The 22,495-nt window shown below is 43.8% G+C and overlaps 1 protein-coding gene across 1 annotated transcript in view; it reads right to left on the reverse strand.

Annotated features, from left to right (window-relative positions):
• LOC119461601 (glutamate receptor ionotropic, kainate 2) overlaps nucleotides 1-22,495 on the reverse strand; it is a 237,773-nt gene that overhangs the window by 26,762 nt on the left and 188,516 nt on the right. Inside the window, exon 8 of the mRNA XM_037722955.2 lies at nucleotides 8,863-8,967. Within this exon, the coding sequence (XP_037578883.1) occupies nucleotides 8,863-8,967 (105 nt within the window). The remainder of the gene's footprint in view (nucleotides 1-8,862; nucleotides 8,968-22,495) is intronic.

Genomic DNA, 22,495 nt, shown 5'->3' on the forward strand with positions numbered 1-22,495 from the left:
CCGCCGCGTCACCGCCGTTACCGCTATCATGTCCTATCCCCCTTTTTCTTCTTTTCTTGCGCTGCAAAGCAAAAAACAATGTCCATAGAAAAATATAGGCTTCTTATATCATGATGCGAGAGGGAACAAAAAACAGAGCTTGCGCATATAAAGGGGAAGCCGAGGGAGCACAGCAAGAGACCGCCTTCCGATCTGTTGTGTGTTGATGCTTTTGTTCGCGTGTTTTTGTGATACAGTGTCAAGGCAATTTGTGGTTTGCAGATATTATGAATAAATTTTTTATTGTTTTAACGGAAAGGGACATGGAGATATACACAACACATATTCGCAACCCAAAAGAGAGTGGATATGGTGCGAGTAAAAATATGGAATGATGTAATTACTGCCATTAGACTAGGTTTCAATCAAATAATAGTTATGTGGATCAACGTTAGAGAACAAGTAACATCTGCAAACTGTTCAAAATACAGTATATAGTTGCAAGTTTTGTGCAACCATAGCTACATACTATTGTGATTTCAGGGTTTAAAATCAGGAGTACTCTTAGGAGCCGGGCATTTGGCTGATTTCAAATAAAAAGGAGCTTGGAGGGGGTGAGGGCATGTGACCAGCACACACAGACGGGAGACTAGTTTGTTGTTTTGTACCAGTATACGCCTAAAAAGGTTTCTGCGCTATGACGAAATGAATGGCTGTTTGGTACATGTTCGCAGCTATACTGCAAGTTGTGTATGTGTGATCAGATACACATGGAGCAGATATTTCCTTCAATTAAGGACAATGTACAAGTTCATTTTATTGCGATAGCAATTATATGAACACTCAAAAGCAGATTTCTGCCGTCGCCGTCGCCGTCGCCGTCGCCGTGGGGTTCCGTATGACGTCATTTGGAGAAGAAATCGTCGCCGCGCGCCGAACGCTGCATGTGCGAGTGAAAGGGCGCGAGGGGCGCGTCTTTCACGCGGAGTGAACGCACGGCGGAGAACAAACGCGCGTTCTGCGCCGTGCTCGCTTAAGGGCTGCAGAAGTAGGCGTCTCAGTTCTCCTTCACAATCACCATGTATGTAGAGCAAACGCGCCTTCTTCCGACGAGCGAGAGGCCGTGGGGGAGGGGGAGGGAAGGGAGGCGACGTTTAGCTGCGGCACGCAGTGCCTATTTATATCAGAGGCTCCGGCAACAGTCACCAACGCCGCACGCATTTTGAGCGAACGCGGGCAAAACGCCGATGGCGTCGACACCAGTTCTGCGTGTTGCCGATGCTGCTGCATGTCCAAGTTTATACAGCTGATAAAGCTAATATCATTACTCCGTATAGCTCTCTACAAGTTTGCTATCGCAATTGATGCTTCGCCTTACAGGTGAAACTGCGACAACTTTTTTTTTTCAATACTTCACTCAAGCTACACGGGCGGAGATAAGTGTCTGTTTTGTCCTCTGATAGAGGAGTCCTGTTTATTAGTTACGCTTAAGAAAACTATGAGAATGAGATTACGCAGGTTAAGTACACATGTTGGAATACACGTGCAGCGATGAATACACGTGCAGTGAAGCGGTAACTTAAACTTTACAAGTAGCGGAAATAGGTACAATTGTGTTAGCTTTCATTTTATGCACCGTATGACCTGATAAAATGATCACGTTTCTCCAGTATGAAGGTGAAAACTTTTATACGATGTAATTTTTGTAGTTTTATGCATGTTTACGCGCTATACCTTGCACAAGCTATGTCGAACTAGAAGCACTAAGTATGGTGGGCACTGTATGGGACATCTACGTAGCGATGTCACGAGAATTGAAGCCATGTATGACGTTTGTCTGAGGAATAATAGTGATGACAGGTTCATTCACAGAGATCTCGCTACATTTAGGAATTGTGTACCGCTTGCCGCACAGAGTAGTACATGCCCTTTCTGGAGGATTGACCAAGAATTGGCCATGGGCACATATCGAAAGGTTATATCAAGTATTTAGTATCAAACAATTGGTTTTAAATGATGCGAGTTTTAAATGATGCACAGCTCACTGAGAAAATCGGCGTGCTCTGGCTATAACTATGACCCGACATTAAATGTTCAGGTTTCATGCAGGAATTTATTTTCTTCATTTTGAAGAACACAGGTGCATCTACCCGTCCTACTTTCTCGGTCAGCATACACGGATGATATAGGCCCGTTTTCTGCCACTAGATTTCAGCGCACATATGAAGCCCGTATATATAGCCACAAATATATCCTCGAGATACCCACCGATCCTGCAGCAACTAGTAGCCACGCCAAACCTGAGACTGCAGGCAAAAATGTCTTTGATTTAAATATGACAGTAGGAATGATTGAAATGTTAATTTTTTTGCAAAGAAAATCTTCGCTCCTCTATGTTGATTTGTCAAGTTTGATTAGTGCGCCCGCAGGATTTAGCAGGCATCGACACATTCTGAATTTCGATCGGCAGAAGACGTAAGGGGTCTCTACGCCACTTTGCGTACGCAGGAGAGTTAACGTAAACATTGGCAAATACGCAGCTGAGAAAGGCAGCCGGACGACCGATATAGGCGTTACGATAAGTATGAGCTGGTGATTCATGTTCAAGCGCCCGTATACAAATGAGGTGACTATTCGCGTCTACATTAAACATGAAACGTATTGTTGCCGTTGTTGTTATTGTTGTTACTATTGCGACATTATGCCTGCAGCATGATGTTGAAATCATGTCCTGCGATAAACGCCACTAGATGTAGTGTTGACACCTCATTCGCGCTTGGGTGCGGAGCACTTGCTGACCAGGTCTTCAGGCGAACCGCGCCTGTAGTAACATCATCAACACCACCGTAAGCCACAAGTACAACCTGAGATACTAAACTTTGAAGTGTGTATATATGCCGCAAGGCAAACATTCGAATACAGCAAGAAGTATACGTGCGCCAGTATCGGCGACATTTGGAGCGCTCTCGCAGCGATCGTTGAAAAGACTGACTTTTCGGGTTTAACGTCATGAACTAGAACTTTGCAGATTAGCGACACCGCAAAGGGCTCCCAACTGGGGCTGTTTACGCGCACCCGCGAACTGCAAACAGGCGTGTTTATATTTCGCGTTTTAAGAAAACGCCGCAGCTATATGACCGAAAAATTGAAAGAGGTGAGCACTGAGCAGTCGAACACCATGCCCATTGGACAACCACACTGTAGCAATAAATGTGATATTTGCACACCAACATCAATGTAGGTATACATATGTGCAGGACACGCAACTGTTGCCAGTTGGATATATACGTAGACACAAAGCCATTTGCAACAACAAAAGAAGTGTGTCTAGTTCATGTGGAAACTATCCACGCTAATTCCATATTTAAAAGACAATTTCTAGACACATAAACGAACTAAAATATCTGTCGCACATGTGCCCGTTTCACATGTACGCGTTCGTGATGTACATACTATGTCACCTCGCAGAAATAAATGCCATGTAAGAAAAAAAAACGCGTTTGTGGTGTAGAGGTTAGAGTGCTCGTCTTCCACCTAGCGGTGGAAGCAGCTCTTGCTTTGTTGCTCGTATGTTCTGGGAAATATCATCATGTGCAGATGCATGAAGCCTTGTGTACGCCCCATGGTGCGATTGTACTGTGTAAAAAAATAAAAAACCACTGCGAAAAATTAATCAAGGACCACTTACTCGACAGGCCGCACATATTTGGGCCACATAGTGAGCGTCGCTATCTTGAACTTTCTTACCACACATAAATGACCCATTTACCCGCTGGACCGCCTGGTAATCATAGTTATCTTTAACTATTGTACCATATAAATATGACCCATTTATGTGGCGGGCTGCTTCGTAAGCGTAGGAATTTTTGAACTTTTGTAGCACATAAAAGTGCCCGGCTAACCAAACGGGCTCCGTGTTTGGGGGCCGCGTAACTGCGGCCCGCTTATACTGTGAGCCGCATATATTCGGGCCTATAGTAAACTTCGTTATTTGGAACTTTTATCCTGGATAGATGGCACTGTTATAGGCGGGATTTGACTGAGAGTGTAGTCTGAAGAGAGTATGACAGCCGATAATGTGATAATGTGATAATGTCTGACTGTCATTGTATTTTTCGTCCTTATTTGCATGCCTGCTTCTTCCAGCACACCGAATCCTTTTTTTTTGTCTGTTTTCGGAAGATTTCCTTTATACTAATGGAGGGCGAATTTTGCAAGACAAGCTCTACATTTCTTTATGTGTAATGAGGGACCACTGAGTGAATTAATAATTAATTAATAATTGCTGCAGCACCGACTCAGTCAATTTACCAAAGGACCAAATAATAAATCAATCAAGGATGAATCATGTAATGGAGCGGAAACCAAAACACGCGAGCACCAGTGGGCTGCCGACATGGTGGCACAATTTGCGAAGCAACAGAAACGCATTATGTCGACGGTCTCTTTCAGTGGACCGTGCAAGAGCAAGAGAGTAACGAGCAGAGTCAAGCACTAACCATAGGCGTAACTGAGGCTGCTTGACGAGGAGGAGTACCTTCAGTGACTTACCATCACCAGCTCATGTGATGCAGTGTGACGGAGCAGTTTCTATGCAGGTATAAAGCGACGTCATAAAAGACCGTTATTCAGCGAGTACTCTAGTCTCTGCATTGATGGTTCAACGTGCCCGGTGCCTAAATGCTATATTCAGATATTGATTTCTATCTCGTTTTTGTCCGCCGGATTTCGTCTTGCGCTGTGCAGCCCTTTTCAATATTGTTTTATTCCTTTCTCCTCTTTCAGTGTCAAAGCAGAAATGCATTATAGTGCACAAGCAGTATACGTATCAGTCTCAGTGATGCCATAAAATAGCTTCGCCTGGATATTGCGCAATTGTATTTGTGCACGGGAGAGCGTGATATTCGCACCAACTGTCTTTTTATTCTAAGTGGAACAAGGAATGTGCATGTTCCCTTGACGTATTTAGAATTACTTTGAGTCACTGCCACTGTGGGACAAGGTTGCGGTAAGCGCGTAGGAGGGAGTGAGAGAAAAAGAAATAGAGAGGAAAGGCAGGGAGGTTCACCAGCCACACGTCCGGTTTGCTACCCTGCACTGGGGAAAGGGATATAAATGGGCTGTTAATAATGTGCGGCGCGCAACGAAATTTCGCCTACCATAAACGCTAAAACTAGAGGTAGCTGGACTCCCAGCAAGCCACTAAGCTCGGCGGCTCCGGCTGGAAATTCGAACTACACTTAGGAACCCAACCACTTTTTGCTCTTAGGCGCCTTGCTGCATTAGCAGAGATGATCTTATAAAACGCGGCAGCCAGTTTTGTGTCCCGTAAAATGGAGTAATAAGATCAGGATAGCAAAAATAGGCAATGGAATGGCTAGACGTTCCTAAATCTAATGCATGTGGAGAGATGTGAACTTATGCTTTTTTACGAGCTTTGTGTTGCTGATTTGCTTTACCTAAATTACGCTGAGGTTCAAGACAAACACACAAAAAGGTTCGGAATTCTCACTGCAGCCTCATGTTGAAGTTATCGATCGTGCTCTGCAATTATGCGCCAAGCGAGGAAGAAGTTTCGAGATAGGCATTAAAAAAAACTAAAATTTAATGAAAACACATCGACTGCAACTTGCGCCGCCGACGTATCCACGAGGATTAAAAAAAACGAAACACACGCGCAAAAGCTACAGTACTAACTCGGTATGAAGCTTGCGACCGAAAAAAAATTCGAGGCTTGCTCGAGGGAAGCACTGAGCAGCTGAATAAATAACTAGCACTCTTGTGAAGCGCAGAAAATGCGAGTGGGCAGATGTCGTGAAGCGTTGTTCGAAATTCGCGTGCGTAGGTAGCGGCGAGGCTATCGCGAGCGGGCTGTCTTTGTCTGCATGCGCTTGTAGTATGTAGTGCTGTCTGTGGTCAGTGCGCTTTGTTCCGTTTATATCATTAGAAAGTCATTAAAGAAGAGCCTGGAATAAACCAAGTCGATATGAATGTTCCTGCTTTACACAGTTGTGGTTAAATACAAACTGAATGGATTACGGTAAACTGTACGGTCAGTTTTTATTTCGACTCCATTTAGTAAAATCTTTACTTTAAAAAAAAGGAAACAAGCCCACAAAGAAACGAGCGGACGCACCTCGTATCAGTATGCGTAGGCTTACTTTTTTCATTTGCCAGAAAGTTACTAGGGGCGGTCCATAAACGCGATACAGCAGTAGATGGATGTGTCACCATTTCAAATAGTATTGGCCGCTCAAAGAAATCAGTTTCGAAAAGCTTCATGCGCTCGATCAGATCTGGTTGATTCAGTAAATGGGTCAGGATGCATATATTTGCTACGACAACTTCATTCTTCAATGAAATAAAAAACATAGGCCAAACTGCAGTTTTCACGACGTTAGGTTTGTGCCAATGTGCTTGAGCCAGCCTGCTCAATTACTTTGCTCTTCTTCCTCCTTGCTTTATTTTTTCTCTCTTAAAATTGTATTTTTTTTCAAACCAAAGGAATAATAGTTACTTGCTAAAAACAATGCTGGCAAAAATTATCTACTCGGAATAACAACAGCCATAAGCAACAGCCCTATTTTCATCTTTAGCAGATATCAAGTTCCAGCAGTCTTCAACGACGACAATTAATTTGAATAAATATCAGTTTTTAAGACTGTTCGGCGATGACAGGGCGATGGAATAATTACAACACTTTAAGATACATATATTTCTACACCTTCATGTATATTTAACATCAAGTAAACATGATTTCTCGAAAGTTACGTTGATGGCATTACTCTGATTATCCCCTAATTTTAAGAGAAGTTGTTCTTGGTAGTGGACCCAGCTACGGACAATGAAAATAAAACCGACCGAGAGGCCTTCGTCTTAATAATATTTGTGCTCGTCAGTGAGCACCACTTTTATATGCCCCGCAATGTATTTCTTCTTGCTAAATTTGTCCAACTCTTCCATCTATGCAGTGCGATGTGCCCATTGTTTTCTTTTTTTGCTCTCTCAGGGTGCCCGTCTGAACGCTATGGAGCCATTGTCCTATAGAGTAAACCCCAGAGCTGCTGTTTGCACGCAAGACACGTACGTTCAGCGCAAAGACTTGTTTTAACGGTTGAAAGACGCGATCTGCGCTTACGCTTTTTATTTCGCTAAAAAAAGAACGGAATACAAGCCGGAGTTCTTGATTCTTGTGTGACTGGTAAAATATGCGCAACGCCAGAAGGAGCTGCGTTCCAGATCACGTACGCTTCACCGTTCAAGGAAGCGAACGGCGCTGGTCATGAATACGAACCATAAAATGGCTTTCATTATTTTCAGGGCTTCCTGTTTTGCTAAAGATATGTACTCTTGTCGATGCTCTTAAATGATTCTGCGTTACAAATAGAAAGAAAGATGATTTTCATTATAATGAAGATAATCCTTATGAATAGCCCAATGAATGGAGGGAAAGCCTATCGCAGAAATGCTTCTCAATTGGCAGTGAAGCGTTGCTTTTATGCTGCAGATGATGGTATGCATGTGATACCACGTACAAGACAAAGCTACTAGCAGTATGAGACCTGTCCACTGTTTCTAATTAGTCTAGTAATTCAATGCACCATGTATGAAAGCTGGTCTAATTCTTACTCAGCAATCTCCGCGCACAGTGTTTGATATCATTTTCAGTTGATTAGAAAGTTACCAAGGGTAACTGTACATTCTATGTACAACCGTTCATACACCATTACAACTTACACATATACCGTATATATCACACCTATCAATCATCAACCCGCCGTGGTTGCTCAGTAGCTATGGTGTTGGGCTGCTGAGCAGGTGGTCGCGAGATCGAATCCCTGCCACGGCGGTCGCATTTCGATGGGGGCTAAATGCGAAAACACCCGTGTACTTAGATTTAGGTGCACGTTAAAGAACCCCAGGTGGTCCAAATTTCCGGAGTCCCCCACTACGGCGTGCCTCATAATCAGAACTGGTTTTGGCACGTAAAACCCCACAATTTTTATCAATCATCAGTTTTCATCCATTTCTTTTTTATCTGGATAGCGCAGAAAAACACAGACACGAGAAGAAACGAAGGCAAGGACAAGCGCTTGTCATCGTTTCTTCTCGTGTCTGTGATTTGCTGCGCTATCCAGATAAAAAATGATGACCGACCAACAAGCCCATATCGCCACTCTCGTCGATCTCACACCTACCCACAAGAACTATCCGTGTTGGTTTTATCTTCACAACTTTTTAAAGCGCAACGAAAAGACAAGACGTACGAACAATAGGTCAAAGTGCAAGGACAGGTCTAGGTGACAGGACAACGACAAGACCCAAACATGGCGAATTAGCTAAGATTGGCTAATTAGCTAGTTAGCTCCATTGTTAGCACACGTGAGCGCTCAGCTTCAACTTTCACGATTCTGAAGAACTGTTTATCACTATATCGTTTTGATTTGTTATACATGCTCTACTACGCATGCGCGATAAATTGATTGTGCATATATGTGGAACTTGTTCGATAAATGCTTCAGTTACGATTAAGCACCCTGCCTGGTCGTTCCTCTGATTTTCATCTTACCGTTGCTCTTTAAAAAAAGTGAGAAAATGAATGTCAACCGACTAGCCCGCTAGCCCATCTTGCATCATTGGTTTAATTGCTATGGTCATCAGCTGTCAAGCGCAGCGACGTTGCGTGCAGCACAGGCCGCATTTCGGGGACAGCAGAATTCCAGAGCTGTGTTGTATGTCACCTGAAGCTCTTTGAAGACACGTAAAGAAAATTATTCAATGTCTTCCGCTTTGGCGTATCTTATAGACCAGGCGAACTGTCCGGTCGGAGTAATAGGCCTCAAAGACGGAAAAATCAATTAAGCAGCCGTGTCATATGCTTACCTGTGATAGGCCGGCTTCCTTGAGCTGAATAAGTGAAAGCGATAGATTCGTCCGAGATCCAAACGTGTCGAACTGCAGTCTTCCGGTGAGACCCGAGACAGTGCTCTGCAAGACAAGAAAAAAAAAAAGAAGAAGCAGGAATATCGAGTTAGGTTTTGTTGCCTGGCAATAGGACAGTGAGAGTTGGTCATTATTTTATTACTGCGGTTTTTTTTTCATTACCAGCCAAAAATTTGGCAGAATAAGTTAAGAGTTAAGTTATTAGCCAAAATCGCAAAAATAAGCAGGAAGCAAATGAACATGCATGTACAAATAAATGAAAATATTTAGATTGCCCACAATTGTTTAAAAGAGAAAAACCTCAGTATACCAAATATTTTTCAAACGTTGGCAGATTTTTAAATGTCGCCTGTGTGTGAGCACAAATCTACTCTTTCAAATGGATTACTCCAAGAGGTGGGCATTACATCCACTAGAAATAAGAATGCATACTTGATGTATTAGTAAAATCTCACTTATAAACCTTTTAATTTATTACTTTAAAGCAGATATTGCAATTTACGAATTCAAGCCAGTGATTTTATCAGGCATGGAACAAATTTTAAACCTAGCAACAGTTTTGAGATAAGTATACAGGTAAACTAGCGGTAAAATTCACCGTTCCTCGACTTACTTTTTGAACAAAACGCCTTTTTGCGCATTAAAGGCCAAAAGTTATGGAACATCAATGCATTTCGCCCCGAATTTTGGGAACACATATCTGGAAACTGGTGTCATCCTGAGAATTCTCTTCAAGCGGTTTTGACTTTCAGGATCACCGGATACAATTCGTGATTGGGAACATGGGCCGTAAGTAATTAGTTTAAAAGGTAATTATTTACCTTTTAAACTAATTACTTTAAACTCGTTATTTAGTGTAATACCAATTTTCATTTCTCGTGCAAATAATGTCCCCCTCTGAGAGTAATCTAGCTCAAGAAATAGTATTGCGCTTCCTGTCACGGGTGGTATCCAAAAATTCTGATAACAAATAAAAATGAAACCCTAATAATAATTTTACTCAAATTTGAAAGAATACCCAGGTCCCGCGCAATCTAAAAAAATAATGACCTGTGACCAGTATAAAAAACCTGTAATCCTACTGAAATAGCCGAGTTTACGGCAAAGTCACAGAGCAATAAATAACGTGAAAACGTAGCCATAGCAAAAAGAAAGAAGATTACAACAAATCACGCAAAGTGGCACAGGAAACCTTTTAATAATAAAAACCAACGTCTTGGAACTGCCCAGTCTCTAACGCAGACGTCTTTTCCGTTACAATGGTGCAATTTTAATATTAACAATGAACGACGTTTTACACGTCTGTCATCCACCGCCATCACGCGTTTACTAGTGATTTCATTTTATAAATTACACCGTAATAGTGCGACCGTAATTTATGGAAACATACACACTTTTTATAGAAAACTCGTTTTTTTTTCTAGACAGTAATTTGCAAAGAGACTCTAACAGTAATTTGTTTGTATATTTGGGAACGACTCTAATTTATTCATTACTCGGCAGTATAATGTTGACGGGAAATCGCTCAGGATTTAAGAAATGTTCAATTCATAACACACAGGAAAGAAACTGAGAGAAGAAAGTTGCAGTTTCGCCTATGTTGCGAAGGAATGACGCTTTAACTCAGGCTCGATCACACGCATTAAGTCTTTCAGCGTACAGTGCGGTATCAGTTGCAGTAACAATCTATCTGTGCGCGCTAGCGTACCCGTTCTCGAAAACGAAACTCTGGTTGGTGAGGACCTTTAGTGCAAGTGCACTTTGTTTGCGAAGGTGACACTCGTTGGCGATGAATAAGCTGAAAGACACGGTTGTTCCTTCATCTTCTTTCCTAATCTTCCTTTCGTTTCATGACACTGTCTTCCCCCCGGCGAACGCGTTCTCGCCATTGCCACGTTGACGCTGCTCTGCCCGCAACGCCGCCTTCTCGGCTCGCCGTTTTCGCATGCGTTCGATAGAGTGTTTTAGCTGAGCGCTTGCTATCCACTCCGCTCAGACCGGCTTATGCTAGCAAATGCCACACAACCGCTTAGCGAGAACGCTATTGCGCTTGCGCACAACGCTCATACCGGCAGAGGTACGAAGACCGCATCCCTCGCTCCTGCTACAAAGCCGACTGAGCGGAGCGTGACAGCGTGTCTACTTGACCTCTTCGTCGTTTTGCAGCCGAATTGATAGAGCGTCGCTCGCGTCTCGGCAAGACACGCTTATCAAATGCGAAATCTACGCAGTTCACTGCAGTATCTCCGAGCGTGAAATGTGAGCGGAGCGGAGCTTAAGTGCTCGGAGTGCCATGCACACTTCATGGGCCATATGAACTCAGCCCCGATTGTCACCCCTTCCATGTACCAGAGGCTTTCTAAAGCATATTATTCATCTCTGTCCAGCATAGAGACAGGAGTGACAGACTTTAGCTCTCTCTGGGAAAATTCGACGCCGAGTAACTCTCAGGGGACCTTATTTTGAATAATTGGCCCTACCCGAAATATACAATAACAGTACAGACCACGCTACAATTTTTACATGACAGACTCAAGTCATTAAATACGCTTTAAGCATAGCATTATCGCACCAATAATGTTGTCATAGTCATCCTCCATCCACCTTTTGTGCCTCTTATCCTCTTTCGAAAAGTAAACTAGCAGATTAGAGCCATCATTTGTGTTTATATTCGCGTTTCCCGGTTTCTTTTCAGACACCCTTCGAGTTAGTCCGTTTCCACATACTAAATTCGCTTGTAGCTGGAACGTTTTCGCTAAATATCCCACTTATCTACTTGAACTACTTTAGCGATAACCGAAGAAACGTGTGGAACGTAGTCGCAGAAGACTACAATGGGGGGGGGGGGGGGGGGGATGCAAAGGAAGCTGTGTTGCTTGTGGAATTGTGCGGAACATTTTACTCAAATTTATCTGGTACTTTCTTCTGGACAGGGTCTCGCTGGTACTAATATATGCAATTAAATTATATGTCTTAACATCACATCACCCTCACTTTCTAAACACAGTGAATAAAGCAGAATGATTACACTACACACACTCGTATATAATACACAAGCTGTTTTGGCGGGAGGTGGAGGCTAGATAGACAAAGCACTTTCTGCGCAAGTACCACCTGAAAAAAAAAAGAAAAAAAGAAGAATGGCGACAAACCATAGAGCGTTCTGGATATAACTTAGCCTTTGCATTCCACTTCTGTCAAATAAGCAAAAAGAAATGAGGGATTAGGAACGTCTCTGCACTAATAGACATATCTTATGCTTACCGTACTCTAGATTACGTGTGATGGTATGATTTCGCTGGCGGTACTGTGTTCAATCATTACGCTGTTTTGCACTTGTAAGCAACTACAATGTTTTTCGTCTTTTTTATCGCGCGCCGTTTCCTTGTTCCGACTATCTGTTGCCGGGCCCACGGAGAAAGATTGCTTTGCTCGTAGTAAATGTCGAGCGAAGTGTTCCGCAAAGAAAATTGCGGAAATCCAATTAGACGCCTGAGCTCTCGCGTTTCACACGGCTCCTATCCGAGCGCAGCTGTCTTTATTGTTTTCAGTTTGCCACGCGTTACAACAGGCCGCAACGTTACTGGGCCAAGTAAATTCTACAAAAAATTGAAAAAAAAAATCCGGCAAGTCCTTGCAGGCAGTTTGGCCCATAGTAGCGGCCCTGCTTGAGTATGCACTAAATATTTCAGCTAGATGCCGCTTTTTCTCAATCTAGCAACCCTGAACAACACAAAGATTCTTCGTCACGCGCAGCCTCACAGAGTTCACAGAATTGGATTACAAACACACGAGGAGCTCAGGCGAATAGATAAGAAAATTAAGCGCGAATTGCTGCGAAAGCAGGCGCCAGTAATTAAATTATCCTTCATGGCACATCTCACGCTTTTCTTTTCTAGGGGAGGGGGGGAGAGGTCCCGGGAAGCAGGCCATCTCTACATTCTGGTGATTTATCGCAACAGGCATATTTCCCTCTAATTCCTGCTGTAAATCGGAGCTAACGCTATATTGAATCTTGACATTTCTTTGGCAGATGAGGAAAGAGGGACACAACAGCTTGGGTCTTCCATTGAGCATTTATGGCCGAAAAGGTTTTCACGTAATGGCCACTGCGATGCAAGCGGTACTGGCGAAATGCTAAATGTTAGGAATATAAAGAACACGTGTCAGTTTTGTTTTTAATAGTACGTAAAATAAGGAGCTATTGGCGTTTAGACACTAACATGCCGCTAGGACTCTACAGTAAGAACGGAGGTGTTACAAAAAAGTTAATCCGATGAATAATTACGTAATGAAGCCAGGGAGCCTAACGGAACAACTGATACAGCCCGACCGAAGGTTTATTAGCCAGGCGCCACTGCGCACTTTAAGTGACTGTTGAGTTTTTGTTGGCTTATACGCATTTCCCCGTGAATTCCACTCAAGCTCGCACTGACCCTGACACCTGTATAGGTAACAGGGAAGGTTTTATGCGCTCACATAATTATTTCCGTAGACATGAAAAGTTTCAGCCACCTGATACACAGTACACGCAACGAAGAATCTCTGGAATTACATTTTTTTGATATCAGCGCGAAAACGACGAATATCAAGGGAGTTAACTACAAATCTATAGTGTCCGCTTGCGCACTCGTAAACCGTGTACCTTGTATACTAGCGCCACCTGGTTGCACTGCCCAACTTAGAAAAACGCTCTGCTTAGATGGAAATATGGGGGAAAGTAAGCTCACCACAAGATACGTGGCACTGAACTGAGGGGCTGAAATCACAGGAGATGTTGCGAAATATGCCGCATCAGCACATACGGTCGGTAATAAAAAAAAAAGTAGTTTCACCCAAGGGGCGAAGCAATGACTGTGATAGGAAGGTCTAGCGTTTGTTTTGCACTTCTCGGATGGTGTTGTAGCTAAAGGCGGGTCTGATTAGCGCGGACGCAATACAAATACGTGCCCCAACATTTCTGGCAAAAGCTTCAGCACACCGTGTAGAGCGTGTAATGACATCGCACAGGCACCACTAAGCTGCCCGTAAGGAGCCGCCCCAGTAAATTTACATCATTTTCAGATTTGAGCACCCATATTATTTTGTGCTTTTATTATTTGATGCACTCACTGGTTTTAGATAAAAGGTACGTGCTGTCAGTGTTATGTTTCATGAGTTTTGTTTGCAGGCTGCTATTCTCACAGTTAGGTGGAATAATTTACTCGAGAACGTAAGACCTGGTATGAGCAACATTATTGAAAGAAAACATTTTTTGTGTGTGATTTTGTTTTTGCCGCGCCCGCGTAGTGGTGTAGTAATTTCAATCAAAATGAGTTGCAAGTCTGCGCCTGTCCTTGTTTCATACTTGCTCCACGGTCGTTGGTTCCCGCAGTTAAAGAGTGTTTGCTAATATACACCGACTCGCCCAACAACAAGCCCAAGAACAAGTTCTTCTAAGTTAAGTAATAAAACAGTGTAGTAATATAACCCGCATATAAAGTACAGCAAATAGCGTGGTATGGCATATCGCATAGGCGTCCCGAAATATATGCCGAAACTCCCGGCAACGCCGACGCCGATTGACACGACGACGGTGAACATTCGCTTGGAGTGTTCATATGATTGCAACCGTAATGAAAAACTGTGCAGCTCTAACGCACATATTAGATAGAATCTATATGAAGCGGTTCATCAAATGCGATAAAACTGGCCCATTTCGCTCCTGCGCCTTTGGCCTAAATGAGAGAGGTGTGAATACATGTTCCCTCGAGCGCCCGTGCTACGCAATGTGTCGAACACACGGCGATCCCCTCAAATAGCTACAGTTGGAGTTGCCACGGTAGAAGTATGCGTGCGATGGGGTTCTAATGCTTAGATGAGCGTGCCGCCGTGCTGAAAGACCGTCGTTTGATCCCACATTCGGGCAGGTAATCAAATTTCTTTATTTAGTTATTAACTAATCGGCAAGACAATAGAAGCACCCAGCAGCCCCGGTTAGAAAAGTTCGGGAGGTCTCGCGAAGAAATCTTCGCTCTAAAATATACAGAACACATTTTTTTTTCTTTGACAGGAATACGTTTTCATATAGCCAGGCCGCTTAAATACGATGGCTTATTAGCGTGTCTGGGCAGTCGAATCGTTTGGTTGCAACTGGTGCTCTATACACAACAACAAAGTCACAATACCTTGCACTTGAAATTTACACAAAGCTGAAACTTAAACTGCAACGCAAAAGCGTGACGAAAAGCGCCGAAGTGTAAAATAAAGCAAAGCTAAACCAACCTACGAACAAAGCACAATGTAAGGAAATGAAACATGCCGTTACTAACAGAGCATGAATGCTAACGCTATTGTAACCAAATAGGGAAACAAAATTGTGCACTCGCATGTGAACAAGAGTGTTTTTGTTTTGTTTTTTTTTCATTTGCTGTCTAGAACACATGACCTTATGAACTGTTTTATCTGTCTATGGAGGGTAGGTACTGTTTTGTTTTATTTTCGTTGAAGTAAGAATGTGAATAAAATGAACAAACCTTCTTTTTAATGTAGGACGTGTCTCAGTTTTGTCAGCCTAAGGGATAGCTTGGTAAAACTGGCATAAAAAACATGCTATTATCGCTCATATATTGGCAACCATACTACCCGCGTGCCTTGCTTTGGTGACGTTGTGTAACAAAAAAAAAAGAAACATTATTCGATCATGCATGTGTTGCGTGCAACGTTCTTTCGCCGTTGTTGTGACACGCATGACGCAATCGTAGCTAAATTTAGCCTCTCGCTCGGTATTCTAAGAGGCATATTGTGAGAGCTCCCCCAGTCGTAGTAGCTATATTCGATCAAACTCGAACCTGTGCTCATGAACGGTTATAAGGCCTAAATGTGTGCAACTTCTTGCAGGAATTTTAGTTTTGCTCAGCTATTGTGCCTTCGTATTCGACACATGAGAGTCCATAAATGGCGTGATGAGACTCGGGCAGCAAGATGCCAGTTCAGCCCACACAATCTGACCCCAGCGCAACGTATCCGTCTCCAAAGGAAGCGCCTAGCGCTGGAGACACTTATGTGTGCTAGCTGCACTACACTACATGTAACTTGAGTTAAGCACGTATGCTTTGCAATGCGTGAATGCATCTTAGTTCTGCATTGGGTTGCGTCGTTTACTTACTTTAGTACTCTTACACCCTCTACAGCACACACAAGACGTCTCACGTACTCCACTGTGGCTGCGTTCCCGATACAGCCTACTCTATTTTTTTTATGCTGGGTGTATACGCCTGAAATATTATATAATTATGTGTGGCATATAATTCGTGCTTTAACGTATTTGTGTTTACAACTACTGTAAATACAATGTTTTCACGATAAACCTCAATTTCTGTTCACTTAGGGTACGCTGCTATACTAATTTAGTTGCTCACAGTATTGGTCATAAAGACCACTACACACTGAATGTCTCAATTCGGGGCCATGTGGCTAGGCGTCGCAGCAATGAAACATTTTTGCATATCTCGTCTCCCACAAACTATTGTGGCTGACTGTATCGGGCCGTCTTATCAAACATTATGCATGAATATTACAGTCGCACACTTTCCTTGTACATCAGTACTCCCTGCTGGTACAACATGAGTGTCAAGTCGCTTCGAATATATTTTTTAGTCATAGCCTATCTGGTTATCACTTCATGTTTGCCATTTCATGTTTGCCGTACATTAAACGCCCTTCTTATATTCAAACCTAGATTGAAAAGGTACTGATCTGGGAAAGACGAAATTGCGAGCGCATGGCACCTGCCAGTGTAGAATACGAAAAGCACAGCAAAATAAATAAAATAAAAAAGGCATAAAACGTAATTATGTAAAAAAGTTGCAGTGGCTTAGCTCGGCTATGCCAGGATATACGTAGCGTTAGCAAAGGTTCAGCTGATTATTCTTAGCTTTCATGGTTCTCTCCTACGCTCAACCGCTAATTGCCAGGCAACTACTTCGGGATCCGATGAGTCAAGCTTCTCAGTTCTTCTGCGCTGTTGAGCAGCATTTGCGCTCTCCTTCTCCATGGCTATACCACACTGGCAAACGCCAGTCAGAAGCGCAGCGGCTCCAGCGCAGTGTCAGATGGCGAGCGCGCGCCGGCGCCGTGACGGCTACGACGTCACTCCTCTGGAATGCGCAGACCGGCGGCGGAGTGCGTGAGAGGTGCCGGCTCCGGTGGCTCCGTTGCGCAAGCCTTGTGACATCACTGATCCTTGCGCATGCGCAGCACGGCTCTTGATGTGCCGCGCGAAACAGGCTTGGCTAGGCCAGTGTAGCCAACGCTACACAAATTTATTTATGTGGTTTTACGTGCCGCAACCATGGTATGATTATGAGGCACGCCGTAGTGGGGGACTCCGGAAAATTTGTACCACCTGGGTTATTTAATGTGCACCTAAATCTACGTACACGGGTGTTTTCGCATTTTGCCCCCATCCAACTGCGGCTCCTGTGGCCGGGATTTGATCCCCCAACCTAGTGCTTAGCGACGCAAGCCCATGACAGAGCGCTCCAAGTTTTATATTTTCCTTTGTGTGTGTTCCAGTGTGTTTTGAGCATTCTGCACTGAAGGTACCATGGATTATATTTAAATAAATGCTAATAATGATGGATTCTGCGAGAATGGACGAACCAGCATTAGGTAGTTGCACACAAAAACCAAGGCAGATACAAACGCGCTTGAGGGACCCTGGTAATCAACATAGCTTGAGTTTGAGTTAATCAAAAGCATTTTACTTAATGGTGACCCTCAAAGCTAACCCGTGATGTTTCGGGACGTTGAACGCTGCAAATATATTTTTTTCAACAATTTGTTTAATATTAGCACACCCTTAGTAAATATACTAACGTGTGGCAGCGAATGTTGAGGGGTGGATGCACAAAGAGATTGATCAAATCTATGATCTTGTAGTCCGAAAAACACGGTAACGAGGAAATTTGTGATGTCGCATTGAGATTACGATACATTTTGGTGGCTACAATTTAGCGTTGAATCTAGTACATTACCCTTCTGCAATACTAAAAAAAATAGGTCCCTCTTACCAGGAGAAGTGGCTCGATGAGCCAGAAAACAATCAAAAACGGAAGAATGATTCAGCACAAATATACGCAGTGCGCAGAGTACCGGCAAGTGCAACTGTTCGTGCACGTAAAAGCGGTGCACGCGCAAGACAAACTCGCCCAGTTATGCCGCGCAGAACTGTGTTAATACCGTTTCCCGAACTGGGATATAAAGTGTCGTTTTCTATACGCACCCAAAGCGACGCCAAGTGAGTGGGTGCCTACAAGGCGTGCGTTTGAAAGCACACCTGATTAAGGGTGCGAGACTAATAGGAGAGCGAAGCGGAACACCATTATCGGCAGCAGATCAGTAGGCGACTGGCGCAGTAGGAAATTGCTTCCGGGTCTGCTGTCTCGTGCAGGTTATCACAGTTGGCATCGTGCAGCGACAAGGAATCCTGCGCAGCTTTAGGGCGGACGAAAGCACGCCGTCCGTATTTATCGTCGCGAACTTGGTGTAGGAGCATTGTTCGTTACTTGGATGCAAGTCCCTTGTATTTTCAAAAAGCCTATACACAGAACATTTTCGCACCGTTCTAGGGCGACACAGACAATGTACTCCTCTATTGCAGGTGCACTCGCATGTGATGAAAAAAAAAGAACACCAGCACGCTATACCAAGAGTATTTTTCGTTCTTCTTTTTCGGGTGATAACTACTACGGAATAAATTACTTTGCATTTATGACCCCACCTCTGGTGATAGCTCACCTCGTAACAATTGTTGCATTCTATCAGGCTTCAAACTGAGAGCGCAAAAGCATTTAACGCACGCACGCGTGTATTTCAGACGCAAATGCAAGCTGTGTTGGCCGTGAGGATCATGAGCAAAATCTGTTACAATTTCGTTCTTTTTCACGCTCCGTCAGTAGCTGCCCTGCTTTTGCGTTAACACCGTGATCGGGCGATCATTAGAGGCAGATGAAGAAGAATATAATCGGGAGAAAGGAATCGCTAATAATATTCTAAGCTTGCTCTCAACTTACGAAAAAAAAAGTTTACAAGGACCAATTATCAGCGCTGTCTAAAGATTGAACGCTAAATTGTAGCCATCAAAATGTTTCGTTCTCTAAACGCCACACCAAAAAATTCAATGTTGCCTTCTTTATTAGGCTACAGGATAATAGATCTGACCAATCTCTCTGTGGATCCACTCCGCACCATCAGCTGTCACACGTTAGTATTTTACTAGAGGTGTGCTAATAATAAACATTTTTCAATAAAAATATTATTTGTAAGGTTCAACGTCCCAAAACATCACAGTTGCCTTCGGGGGACATCATAGAGTAAAACGTTCTGGATTAATTTTAACCACCTGAGAAAGTTTAGTGTGTACCCAAAGCATGGTATACGAGCGTTAATATTACCCCAACTACAGGTAATGTGTGACGTTTAATAATGAATGAGACAGTCATGCCGTTTGTCGCTTAGAATGAACAAGTGTTGGAAATATTTTCGGGACGAAGAGAAAGCAGCCGTTTCAAGTCATGCAGAGATTAAAGACCGATTCTTTGTATTGTGTTGTTCCGACAACAGACCTTTTTCTGAAATATTTTAGAGTGTATAAAAGTGCACTGTGGACATGCGAAATATACCATTCAAGTATGCTTATAATCTCACTGTTTATGAGGGAGCACACAAAAAAGAACTGTAACTGTTGAAATGACGAATGGACACTTCGCTGCGACGAAATGAAGTTATGAAAAGTTATGGCTGCAACCAGTGCTGCTGGTCATCGTGGGCACATCGCATGCAAAAAAAGAAATAAAAATTGAGATCAAACGTAAAACGAGATTGACCAGTGAATGCAATTGTTGTCCAGCGTGTCCTTGCTACGAGGGTTTGCGCACATTTATTGCTTTATGTACGTCTTTTATGTGTGATTTTATGTGTGATTTTATGTACATCTTTTATGTGTGATGTGTGATCTTTAATGTGTGATTGGTTGTCAAATAATCAATAACGTTCGCGACAGCGCGCGTCCACGGATTGATTCTGTTCTGGATATTGGAGTACCGGATATCGTTTCATGCACTGCTTCAATTAAGGTGACAGGTGTTGTGATAGTTTAGTGCTCAACTTGCGTGCTTTACAGTTAGTTCACGCAGTATGCGGTACCTGCCTGAGGATAAGCGCCGCCGATAAACAGGGCTTGCCATGTCGCGCTGTATCTGTCGACGACATTCCATGCACACTCACGCATGTAAATACGTGTTCATTTGTATTGCGGCGTGTTTGTGCACCTTCGAATAAAAGTGCTAAAACCAGAAGCCACTAGGGACGAATCAAACCCCGGCGGCAGCAAGTAGCACGAACAATCTTCCCGTGCATGATGGGTCGATAAGTGTATGCCTTGAATAAGGGTGAACGCAAAATGATCGAGAAAGCGCGTGCGCACGTAGTTGCTGAGAAAGAGCCAGCAAATTTGAACGGATGGAAACCGCGCTGGAGCGGAGACGTAACCTTGCGTTACATTCTACATGAAGGTTTCTCTTCCCTCCTCCATTTAACGGCCGTCTTCTTGGGACGATGCCCCGTTGAGGGCAAGCGCCATGGTTTAAGGAGCAAGTAAACAAGCAAACGTCGCTGGTTTTTGCGCGCTTCGCTCTCTCGCTCAGCCGTTGTGAATGTATAGCATGAAATTACTCCCTTCTGCAACATCACTATTTATGTCCTAAAATTGAGCTCAAGATTTGCTTTATAATTTCATAGCTCTTCATTTTGATGCTCTCATCGTGTTTCTCGGCCTTTTCGTTTCCTGATTTTCCTCGTCGAAAGCAGACGGCTGTGGAATGTAAAAGTCCGTCTCTGATATTAGAGAGTTTTAGTATTGCGGAAAATGTTTGCGTTAGCGTTAGCGTGTTACGCACGCTAATTAATCTTTGCGGAACGCTGTTCGATAGAGTTTTAGTATAGCGTAAGACAACGATGCGCCGCTAAGCGCAATACTTCAACGCGCCATTTAGCTACGAGTAGTCAAAGCAGCAAACTGAGCAGCTCGACAACCAGACTAGCCGTGTGGATCCACGCCAAGCCTTGAAACAATCCTGCATCTCAAGCGCTTGGGCCGAGGGTGCCGCCATGTTTGCAACGCTAAAAACTTAGTGAGAGTTTAGCGTCTCCGCTATATTCGAATAATACGCTACTCGAAAAACTGAAATAGTGTTCTGAGCATGCGCTAGGGAGCCTACATGCAAGCGGCGCTTGCATGTAGGCTCCCTAGCATGCGCAGTCTGACCCCGCTATTCTTTTGCGTTTAGCGTGGTGCCATTTCCGCAATACTAAAACTGTCTATTATTTTAGCAATTATTTATGACCACTCACAGATTTCCGTCACGGCGTCATAGAACATATTACAAAGAAAGAAACCCTCCACAAACATGCAAAATTTGGAAATCGAACCCACGACCTCTCGGTCCGCGACGATAGATCGCCGTGAGCGTTTAATTTGACTCACGATTCAGTTACGTGCTTTGTCTTGCGCGTTGTATTAGTGTGTCAGTTACGTCTTCGTCTTTCGCGTTGTGCTAGCGTGTGCGCGTAGTGCAGCTTCCATATGCACGACGGTTGCTATGGTCTCGACGTTGGTAGTCGTGATGCGTGGGCGTCAGCGTGGCATCAACGCCTAAGCGCGCTTTAGCCACAAAACACCAATAGACATTATATATCAATGGGAATAAACATTACACTACTTCTGTGAACACGTTTCACTTTCGTGCTATACCGATTCCTATATAAGAGAACCAATTTTTTTCACCAGTCTCCTAAACAAGCTTTACTTATTCGCTCTGGATGCTTTCTAATTCCTTGCTCAGGGCTCTTTTCTACAGCGAAGCTGTTAAGGGCTCACTCTTCAATGGTCGCGTCCAGCAATAGAAAAAAAATGTGGTTGATCCCTCTTATATAGGAATCGGTATAGAACACGAAAGTGAAACGTGTCTTCACAGAAGTAGTGTAATGTTTATTGCACATTGATATATAATGTCTATTGGTGTTTTGTGGCTAAAGCGCCCTTAGGCGTTGATGCACCCACGCTGACGCCTGGTGGCACGTCTCCTCCATCACGACTACCAACGTCGATGACCATGAGCAACCGTCGTGCATATGGAAGCTGCACTACGCTGCACACGCTAGCACAACGCGAAAGACGAAGCACGTAACTGACACACTAATACAACGCGCAAGACAAAGCACGTAACTGAATCGTCACCGAGTCTAATCAGCGCGTACAGCGCGTCGCAATTGCAGCCTCCGCGATCAACTTCAGAAACATTTTCAGAGCTAATTGCGGAGGCCACGCTCCGCTGTGCTGAGTACGGTGAACGCCACCTAGGTGGCGTTGGTAGTGCTTCTTGATGCCAGCGTCCCTTCGAATGCTGGCATCGAGGCGTCGTAGTGCTGAGACCACCGAAGCGTTCACTGTCGGTGCCCGTTAGTGTCATAATGCAGTACTTCTCTCTTCTGCTCGTAGGCGGCGGCACCGCCCCGAGCAAGAGCGCGGGTA

Source organism: Dermacentor silvarum, chromosome 8 (assembly GCF_013339745.2).
Source record: "Dermacentor silvarum isolate Dsil-2018 chromosome 8, BIME_Dsil_1.4, whole genome shotgun sequence".
Taxonomy (NCBI): Eukaryota; Metazoa; Arthropoda; class Arachnida; order Ixodida; family Ixodidae; genus Dermacentor; species Dermacentor silvarum.